The 10631-nt window shown below is 40.9% G+C and overlaps 1 protein-coding gene across 1 annotated transcript; it reads left to right on the forward strand.

The window, feature by feature from the left end:
• Positions 1 to 604: 604 nt before the first annotated feature.
• Positions 605 to 10039, forward strand: bmp3 (bone morphogenetic protein 3). Its single transcript, XM_061260759.1, has 3 exons — positions 605 to 1159; positions 3630 to 4513; positions 7050 to 10039. The coding sequence occupies exons 1-3, from the start codon at positions 877 to 879 to the stop codon at positions 7239 to 7241; spliced, it is 1359 nt and encodes a 452-aa protein (XP_061116743.1). The 5' UTR covers positions 605 to 876; the 3' UTR covers positions 7242 to 10039.
• Positions 10040 to 10631: the final 592 nt, after the last annotated feature.

Genomic DNA, 10631 nt, shown 5'->3' on the forward strand with positions numbered 1-10631 from the left:
CTTTCGAACATTATAAACAGTCTAGGATGAGTCGCCCAACAACGCATAAAAGTGATTTGTTGTGTTGAAAGGCTCGCTTGAAGACATTACTTACAAGTTTTCCATAATGATTTAAACTAGTTGTGGCATTACACTGACACTTTCCACAATATATTGTTTTTTTAACAGATTTATACAACTCAGTGTCCGTTTTAGAATGTGTGGAAATGCTTGAAGGGATAATATTTTGTCATATATTTCCCATCACAGTCTAATTGCATAGTCTATACCTTCAAAAGAAATCCTGATAAATTCATACACAGAAATAACAATGGCGTGTGCTGGTAGCATACTAAAGTTGGCAATATAAAATCTGTAGCCTACTAGCTAGTGAAGAGCGTCCAAATGTTCCGGCGCTTGGCAGTGTGCTCCTGTAAACGTGAACTCCCGTAACCAAGAGGGGAAAACAGATGGTCCCCCGAGCCCTATATATTACCACGCACAACGTGTTTTACCTTCAATGAAAGACGAGAAGGGGTGCGATTGGCTGTCGATTCCGAGAGCAGCCCAGATCCCAGATATAAAACGAAAAGAACTGCCCCTCGCAACTACCACTACTCTAACAGTGAGGTGGAGAGACAAAAAAAATCACTGAAATATAACTGACTGCCTGAGAACTTTGACACCGACTAGGCTGTAACTCATCATTGGTAGAAACGAGCATCTGGGACTCAATCACACTATTCCGTGCGGCCACTGTATTCTTCGAGATTAGCCTACACATTATCTTTCCAGGTGGGCTAATGAAAATTCGCCTGAGAGATAAGAGCACTTTGGACACCCGCTCTGCCCTAAAGCTTCACTCGTGACTTGTCGACTCTACTTTTGAGGCGAAGTATGGCTTGCTGTCAACATCTATTCGCCCTTTTTATCGGATTGGGTTATCTATGCGGTGGATATTGCGCGATGCTGAAAGATCATTTCACCGATCTGAAGAGACCAGCGGTTTCGAGGCATTTTGGGGACACCGGGGATAAGGATCACTCTGTCAAGGATGATCAAGACCTGCTTTTACAGGATACAGTTTCGGAGCACATGCAGATGCTCTATGAGAAATACAACAGAGCAGGTTTTCAGTTCATGGACGGGAACACGGTTCGCAGTTTTAAAGCTCACTGGGGTACGTATTGCGCGTAACTTTTTTGTTTTGGTGTTTACTAAACGTGCCTCGTATAGTTCCACATTTTATGGTGACGAAGAGTCATTTATTGAATGCCATTTAATTATTGTCTTGTGGACCGTGTTCTGTGTGTAGACTATTGTAGACCCGCCGTGGTGCGGATGGTGCTTGGCTGTTCACTGAAATCCACCTGTTAGAAAACCCAAGCGGTTGAATAGGCTAAAGGTTCCTTGTGGCGGCGACGTATTGTCCTGGATGCCAAATAAACAAGGATTGCTTGTCAGTCAGTTCAACAAAACACGTCACAAATGATCACACAAGTGCATGATGTGCATTCATTTTTATCTTGCCATTTCTACCAAAAAAATGCACCTGTAAATAAAGTGTAGAACGCCGCTCTGTGTTTAGTTGTTAACTGACATGGTGTGTGCCTCTGTGTGTGAGTGGGTGCCTGCATCGTGACTTTCTTATATATATTAATCTTATTCATCATTGATTTTAAACATTCTAATTTACATAAAATATTCAAATTGTCCTTGCGCACAACCTGGATAAACATGTGTTGTGTGCAGGGGTAAATTATTTATCATAATATCATAAATATTTGAACAATTTGTAAGAAAAAATGTTTGATCAATAGCCTACATGACAATGATCATGATGAGAAATTAGCTTTTACTGTAGCGTAATGCATTTTATTATTTATATATTTAATAATAATAATTATTTATTTTAATTAATTAATTACTTTTTTTTTTTTGGGGGGGGTCAATTTAAGAAAGAAGAAATCTACAGTAGACCTAACAGACTGTTTGGGGGATTTGGGGCAATGGAGGGGGCTCCTCTGGCTCTTCATATGAGAATAGAGCTTCCCCTACAGGCGCCTCTTAGAAATGCACGTGAAAATGTTTTCTTTTTTTGGCCCCTACCGTTCGTTTCATACAGTCCCCTCCAAAAGTATTGGAACAGCAATGCCAATTCCTTTGTTTTTGCAATACTCTGAATACATTTGGGGTTGACATAAAAAGATCAACAGCGGACAAGAGTTCAGAATTTATTTCCTGGTATTACGCCTTGTTAAACTGCGTACATACCACCTTTGGTATCAGACCACCCCATTTGTAGGACATAAAAAATATAGGAACAGACAGTATTTAAATAAATGTAAGTTAATAACACTTGATATTTGGTAGCATATTCCTTGCTTGCAATAACTGCATCAAGCGTGCAACCCATTGACATCACCAAACTGTTGCATTCTTTATTTATGATGCTTTTCCAGGTTTTTACTGAAGCCTCTTTCAGTTATTTTTTTCCGGGGTTTTTTTTCCCTTTAATCTCCTCTTCAGGAGTTGAAATGCATGCTCAATTGGGTTATGGTCTGGTGATTGACTTGGCCAGTCTAAAACCTTCCCCTTTTTCTCCCTAATGAAGTCCTTTCTTGTGTTGGCAGTGTGTTTTGTCATTGTCTTACTGCATGATTAAGTTCCTCCCAATTAGTTTGGCAGACAGAATTTTTTTGTAAACTTCTGAATTCATCCTGCTGCTAAGATTATGAGTTATATCATCAATAAAGATTAGTGAGCCCACTCCAGAAGTAGCCATACAAGCCCAAGCCATGACATTTCCTCCACCATACTTCACAGATGAGCTTGTATGTTTTGGATCATGCACAGATCCATTCTTTTTCTTCTCTTTGGCCTTTCAATTACTTTGGTAGAGGTTCATCTTGGTCTCATTAGTCCATTAAACTTTGTTCCAGAACTTGTGTGGCTCTTCTCTGTACTTCTTTGCAAATTGTAATCTCGCCTTCTGATTCTTACTACTGATATGTGGTTTGCATCTTGTGCTATAGCCTCTATATTGCTGCTCTCTAAGTCTTCTTCGAATGGTTGATTGAGATACATTCACCCCTGCCCTGTGGAGATTGTTTGGGATGTCACTGACTTATGTTTTGGGGTTTTTCTTCACAGCTCTCACAATGTTTGTCATCTACTGATGTTGTTTTCCTTGGTCGAGCTGTTTGTTGTCTGTTGCTCAGTATGCCAGCGTTTTTTTTCCCAAAGACAGCTCTCTGGTCTTCATGTTGGTTTATTTTTTACACAAATGCAGTCTTCACAGGCAAAACCCAAGGCTAAAACCAAGAGTAGACATTCTGAACTATTCATTGTTTAACCAATCAATCAGGACACATCTGGGAAACAAGAAATATCTGTCAGTCACATGTTCTAATACTTTTGCTCACCTAAAAATTGGGTGGTCTAATACAAAAAGGTGATATGTTCTAAGTTGTTCAACAAATCTTTTGTCCTCAAACTCAATTTGACTGCATGTGTAAGGTGCTTACAATGTCTTCTAATCATACTAGTTCATTTGAATCAGGTAAGATATTTCTTTGTTCAATAGTGTCTGAAGTGGAATGTGAATATCATAATCTTTTCTAATTCATATTTGTTGTCTGTGCATTCAGGTACTATCAACGGTAAGCAGCTCCAGATCTTTAATCTGACCTCCCTGACCAGGTCAGAAGACGTCCTCTCAGCCACCCTGCACTATTACATAGGAGACCTGCAGAACGGGGCTCACCGATGCACTAACGCTAAAACCTGCCGACGCCACGGTCCTCGAAAACAGAGCCCCGTTCACCTGGGCGTGTGGAGCTTTGCCTCTGTGGATAACGGCACCAGGACTCTGGGACACTTTGTCATAAACGCCTCCGCCCTGCACGGGGACGTGGTCTCGTGGCAGTGGAGGGATATCACGCAGCTGGTCAACCAGGCCAAGCATCAGGAGCAGCTGCTGATCGGCATCGGCCTGTCGTCGTGGCGAGGGCTTCGGCCGGGGAAGCTGCTCCACCCCGACCGCTCGCCGTACGTGCTGGTGTTCGCCAACGACTCGGCCATCTCCGAGCCCGAGAGCGTGGTGTCCTCCCTGCAGCGCCACCAGGGGGCGCTGGTCCCCGGGCTGCACCGGCTGGGTGCCGCCCCGCGGCGGAGCAAGCGCTCGCCTAACGTCCTCCTCCCGCTGCAGAACAACGAGCTTCCCGGCCCCGAGTACCCCTACGAGCCGCCCGGCTGGGACGAGCCCGGCCCCTACGACCCGCTGGAGCCCAAACCCGCCAAGCGGCCCCGCAAGAAGCCGCGCAAGAGCCAGCGCCACAAGATGCCGCTGCTGCAGTTCGACGAGCAGACCATAAAGAAGGCGCGGAAGAAGCAGTGGAACGAGCCGCGCAACTGCGCCCGCCGCTACCTGAAGGTGGACTTCGCCGACATCGGCTGGAGCGACTGGATTATCTCGCCCAAGTCCTTCGATGCCTACTACTGTTCAGGCTCCTGCCCATTTCCCATGCCAAAGGTATGTGTGGGTTTCTGTAGTGGCTGTAAGTGTGGAATGAAGCAGGGTAACCTAGGGGCTGGGTGTTCCACTGGCCACTGAAGAGCTGCTGGTTTGAGCCCGCAGTCGGGAGTATAGGGATGCTGACCTGCATCTGGTACGATGAAGTCAGGTCCCTAAAACGAAAAGGAACACTACCGTTGGGCCCTTGAGCAAGGCCCTTAACCCAAAAAATGCTCCAGGGGCTTTACCCCTGTTCTCTCTCTCTCTCTCTCTCTCTCTCTCTCTCCTTGCAAAAGAACACTTTTCTAAATGGATCTCCCTGGTTAAATGAAGGAATAATAAAATGTTTTGGATTTTTCCATTGAATACAAGGGTGCAAAGGCCTTCCCTTCCACTAGATGGCATTACAAAGTAGCATTTTGTCAGTGTGATAGGCTTGTGTGGACTGCAAGGCTTCAGCCAGAACTGTGGGTGTAGCACAGTTTTTCTTGTCAAACAGACCTGTGTCTTCCTGTTTCTTCCAGACTTCCAGACCATCAGCTCTCCAATTTGTTCTGGAATTGGAAAATCAAATGCAGTTTCCATAAATTGCTTTATATTTTTGCTTGCGTAGTCTCTGTTCAGTAATAACCAAAGTTTGAATTGATTTTGCAGGTATCGCTGCTGCGATATTGGCAGTTGCATTTACAAATATATTCTGGTTTAAATTGAATGGTTTAAAAAAAAAAAATTCTATGTATATGTGAAAAATATGTGAAAAAATTAGATTTGACCAGTCATTTAAATCACCATTAGATATGATATACACAATTTAAGAGGTTCACCAAAGTCTTGATTTCATATGGTGGAGTATGGAAGTACAACCGATATTTAAATGAAAATACAAGGCAGTTTAATGACTGTTGGCTGAATTAAATGAAATATTATATCTGATAAATCTTAGTTATGAATCCAAGTATACTTGTGTGCACAAGGTCTGTATTCCTTGTGTAGTTTCCAAGTCTTTTTAAAATGCTGTTAATGCAGACACATTTTCCACTTCCATGACTTCTATGTGTAAGTGTGCATGAACAATATTATAGCTGTCAGTATCAATCTGTGATCTCTAGCTGGGTGACTTGCACTCAGTGACTGGATGTGCAATAGTTGTGAATTTGCACTGGGCTGTTCTGTTCAATGACTTAATCCTACAAACAGTAATGGCCCTGAACAAAAATGAATGAACCAACTCAAGTTTGCTATTTATATGATAAATATCATATAAAAATACATATAAAAATGTTCCATGATGGGTAGTCCAGTAAGCCTTACACTTATTAAATAATCTTACATCAAGTAACCAAGAAGGTTCTGTCAGATTTATTTTGTTTGTACCACATATCGCAGAGCAGAGTTGATTCATGGTTATTGAAAAGGTCTTGGAAAAGTGCCTCTCAAAACTACAACATTTTGGTACCATAGTCAGCCTAAGCACATGGGCTGCTATAGTGATTTGGAGGCTAAGGGCCTGGCCGGCTGGTGTGTAAAGATAAGATCCTGTTCTCTGACAGCACCTCTCCACCATGTCGCTCAGTCAATCCCTGAGTCACGCTCCTCTTCCCGGCCAAAGCAGTCTCCCTCCCCAATGTACCAATCCCACAGTGCTGCCATTCTTTAGTCTTAGTTTACACATTCATTTTATCCTTTTAGGAAGAACCAGCCGCTACACAGAAAAAAGTGGTCAGTGCTAAATCTGCAGAGAGTATCTGCATGTGGTCTCTGTTGGACGTGCATGTACTCTGTTAGAGTTTAATTGACACTGATCAAGTTTTTCTGTCTACAATCAACTTAATGGGTTTATCAGGCAGTAAATGCAGTTTCTAGCATGATGTAGCTTTGTCATTTTCCACCATTCTATTTAAGCTCCAGGGTAGTGTTGGGCTGCTCAGTCAGTGCTTGCAGTATTCAGAAGGTTTAGATTATGGTTTAGATTATTTCTTTTTTTCTAATTTCTTTACAAAAAGCTAATCAATATTATAGGTTTAATAGAGGAGATTATGGTCTGGTTTCAGACAAAGATTACAGCACAGTTATTTAGCTGACACTTTCATTAAAATCTAATCCTCCTAGAGCAATGTGGGGTTAAGGGCCAAATGGCTGTGCGGATGTTATTGTGGCTACACCGGGGCTTGAATCACCAAGCTTCCAGGTCCTAGTCAAGCACCTTAGCCACTAGGCTACATGCTGCCCACTAGTTTTATATGTAGCATCTCCATACAACCTTGAATTTTGTCTCAACTTAATCTGTGTCTATGAAACTAGCCCTATGTGTCTTGCATTGAGCTTATAGTTGTGGTGTGTTGTGTGTTGGTATGTATTCTGTATGTTATAGATTTAATGTAGAAGATTGGGTGTAATACTTACATTTACTCTGTCTTACATTAATATTATAGTTATATTATAGATTCAATAAAGAAGTTTGAGTGTAGGGCTAACGTATCATCTCTGCCATGCATTGATATTATAGTTAGAGATAGAGATTGTGACTGTAAAACTCTGTCTCTCTGCCCTGCAGTCCCTGAACCCCTCCAATCACGCCACCATACAGAGCATTGTGCGGGCTGTGGGCGTGGTCTCGGGCATCCCAGAGCCCTGCTGCGTCCCTGAAAGGATGTCCTCGCTGAGTGTCCTGTTCTTCGACGAGCATGCGAACGTGGTCCTCAAGGTCTACCCCAACATGACCGTGGACTCCTGTGCCTGCAGATAATACCCAGCCCTGCCCTCGAGAGTTCCTTTTGCACTGGAAGAGAGACTACAACTCCCATAGTTACCTAACAAAACAGGAAGAGACTACAACTCCCATAGTTCCCTAACTAAACAGAAAGAGACTACAACTCCCATAGTTACCCAACCAAACAGGAAGAGACCACAATTCCCATATTTACCCAACTAAACACAGAGTATGTGAATAAGGGAGCCAGGACTGCTATCTGTTTTTGGAGCTGGAAGAACGACTGTTCTCCCTGACAGAGCAGTGGGCTGTCCTTATCTTTCAGTCAGACAGACAGGATGGATGGCTAGTCCACGAACATCACCTGCTCATCATCATTGACACAATGCAAAGCTGTTTCACAGGAACATGCAAGACAATGGGCTACTATTGACCTTTTATTAACTTTTTTGTAATAAAGGAGGCATAAACTGAATAGATTATAAAAAATAAAACCTCACCAGCATTTCTGAAAAAAAAAATGGATTGCAAGTGACTGTGCTGAGAGCTTGAAGTGAATCCTCGCTTGTAGCCTGTTCCTTTCCTGTGGGAAATGCTCCTAGCTCAGCCAAAGCACAAGGAATGCTGGTTTGCGGCCGATGACAAACATCTAGCAAAATGGCCGCCACCTCATCTTGCTCACTCCTGCGCATGAAGATTCACCCGGTGTGAACCTGCTCTCCTCCTCCTTTGTCATCTTGTAGCCTGACTGTTTTTATTTACGACTGTTATCGCTTTCACCTAATAGTTTGCATTTGCTATCCATGAAATTCATGTTAAAAGTATTCAAATGGCTGCTATATCAAGTTATATTTGATCACAAAAACTAAATGAGGTTTTAAATGAATTTACAGTGGGGTAACCTTGAACACAAACAGGATAATGAGCAACTTTCACACCATTGTAGCGCTATTAGCCCTCGACTCAACGGAACAAGCAATACAAAACAACATAATTCTATATCAGGCTACACAGAAGATATAATGGGATTAAGCACTACATTGAAAATTGGACAATATAGAGAAAATTGCTTGGAGAGGATTAGTCTGTAGTTATTTTTTATAAAGGGAAATACAAGGTTTATTATTATTTTTAAACAAAGGAATTACCAGAGGAAACTAATGACTGTTGTCTTTTTACTATCTACTATTTTCTATTTTTCTATGTACATGATGTGAATAAATACATAGCATTTATGATCCGGAAGACCGTTCTATAGGCACATTATACTGCTATATTAAACTGCCCAGCCTCCAGACTCACTCCCTGGCGCCATGTGTGTTAGATTTCTGAGATGCAGTCATTGCTGGCATGCCCCTTCTGATGATAGGAAATATAAACTGTAAACAAAGATTTCAAACAGATTAATTCATTTTCAACTATTTCTATGAACGGCCCTTCATAAAACTTGTAACCCCTTCATAAGTCCTTCATAAGCGCTACCTTGCACCTTCATAACCATTCGTAAACATTCATCAATACTTATGCCAGCAAATTGTGGTGTGCCATTTGGAAAGTTACATTACATATTACATATTACATTACATTTCTGGCATTTAGCAGACGCTCTTATCCAGAGCAACGTACAATGAAGAATTCAGTATTAGTGGTGACTGAGATCACCTTCTGAATGTATATGTTGTTTGAAGGTGACATGTAGCGTTTGTGAATGATGTTATACGTAATGATGGACCATTCAAAGAAATTGTTACCCAGATTTATAATTTCTGAGTGTGTGTTTTCCTTTTGATTAATCTATTTTAATTCACTTGGTAGGATTGTTAATGAATGGATTTCAAGCTACATGCTGCACCACTACTTGACTGTATGCCTTAGTGTGTTTGATTTGCTTAAGGGAAACTATCTGCGCTACATAGCAATACCAGCAGTAAAATTCATTGCTATTCAATAAGTACACATATAATGAAGGTAATAAACCATATATTTATTTTTTGAAAAATGTAATAAAATTTAGAGGGTAAAACATTTTATAGATATGTATATTGGTTTTGTATATAATGTATGTCAAAGATGATATTGTATGCTTGTCTCTGGAAATACCTTTTTAATTTTATTTACTAATGTGTAAGTCAAAGTAAAAATGATATGTGAAGGCTATCATAATATTTGAAGTCCAATGATAATAAAAAAAACAACAAAATTATCACATTGGAGACCAAAATATATTTTGCATTTATGTTAAAGTGGGTAATTTTTGTCATAACTTAAGTGGCTCATTTTTTTAAAATATTTCAAGATTTCAATGAATTGCAAACAATTTTGAATAGCTCAATCATTGTATTTTAAAATACAGTGTAGTATTGGAGCGTCTCACTACTTCTCTGGCAGACAATCATGTTGTTTTGAGAGTAACTGTATACACTAAATGGTTATTATGGTTTTATATACATGGGCAAATTTTGTATTTATGTTCAATTTTGACTGTTTGCAACTCAAATTCCAACGCAGTTACATATTGTAGTGATGCATAATTCCTGGCAACACACCACATTGAACTAAACGGCTATTTAGCGATGAAAACATGCAAATGTGTACCAAGAGACATGCGATGGAAACATCATAAAGTCTTAGTATGTGGAAATACGAATGTCAACTGCATTTTATTCCTTTGGCAACCTTCAGATATGGTCCGAGCAACCTTTTCTTGTGTGTATATTTTAAATGTATAAGAGCTTCCTCTACCACACTGTACAATCTTTCTTGTAAATGTTTGAGTAGGTTAAAAGGAAATGCTTGTACAATAAGCTTTATATAAATATATTTGTATATGGAAAGGAATTTTTTAATGCATTTATTCTCTGCTTGTGGTGATTATTGTATTTTGGGAGGACATGGGGTGGAGAAACAGGGAGACAGACATCACATGACCTGTCAAATGACCTGTCAAGCTCTCAATGGCACTCATCACTAGTGATGTCAGTTTTCTGTAAGCGCGCTACGCTTGGAAGGCCGTAAAGCTCCCCCTTTCATAAATCATTCAAACGCAAATGAAGCTACGCTTGTCAGCCAAATGTACACTGCATCTCTCTGCAAACTATTACTGGAAAGGACCAGGAAATAACTGAGGAAAATAAGTACAACTTTATGTAGCCTAAATGCTCAAACGGTGCTACTGTGTCAGTGCGGGTTTGTAGACTGATGGTGTGATTTAGTCACCAGATGTGATGAGTAGTGTGCCTTTTCCCTTCTCTTCACTAAGCCAGAATGGTAGATTCAATAGATTCAGTCGTGGTCAGGACTTCCTTCTGAGATGCTGTGCAGTAGATTCAGTAGTGATCAGGAGTCCTGCTGAGATGCTGTGCAGTAGATTCAGTAGTGATCAGGAGTCCTGCTGAGATGCTGTGCAGTAGATTCAGTCGTGACCAA

This window comes from Conger conger, chromosome 11 (assembly GCF_963514075.1).
Source record: "Conger conger chromosome 11, fConCon1.1, whole genome shotgun sequence".
Classification (NCBI taxonomy): Eukaryota; Metazoa; Chordata; class Actinopteri; order Anguilliformes; family Congridae; genus Conger; species Conger conger.

Bases quoted from the DNA above. Each gene is read 5' to 3' on its own strand.
- bmp3 (XM_061260759.1), top strand. From the start codon at position 877: ATGGCTTGCTGTCAACATCTATTCGCCCTTTTTATCGGATTGGGTTAT. The intron at 1,160-3,629 runs GTACGTATTGCG...CTGTGCATTCAG, and splicing joins CAGTTTTAAAGCTCACTGGG to GTACTATCAACGGTAAGCAG. The intron at 4,514-7,049 runs GTATGTGTGGGT...TCTGCCCTGCAG, and splicing joins GCCCATTTCCCATGCCAAAG to TCCCTGAACCCCTCCAATCA.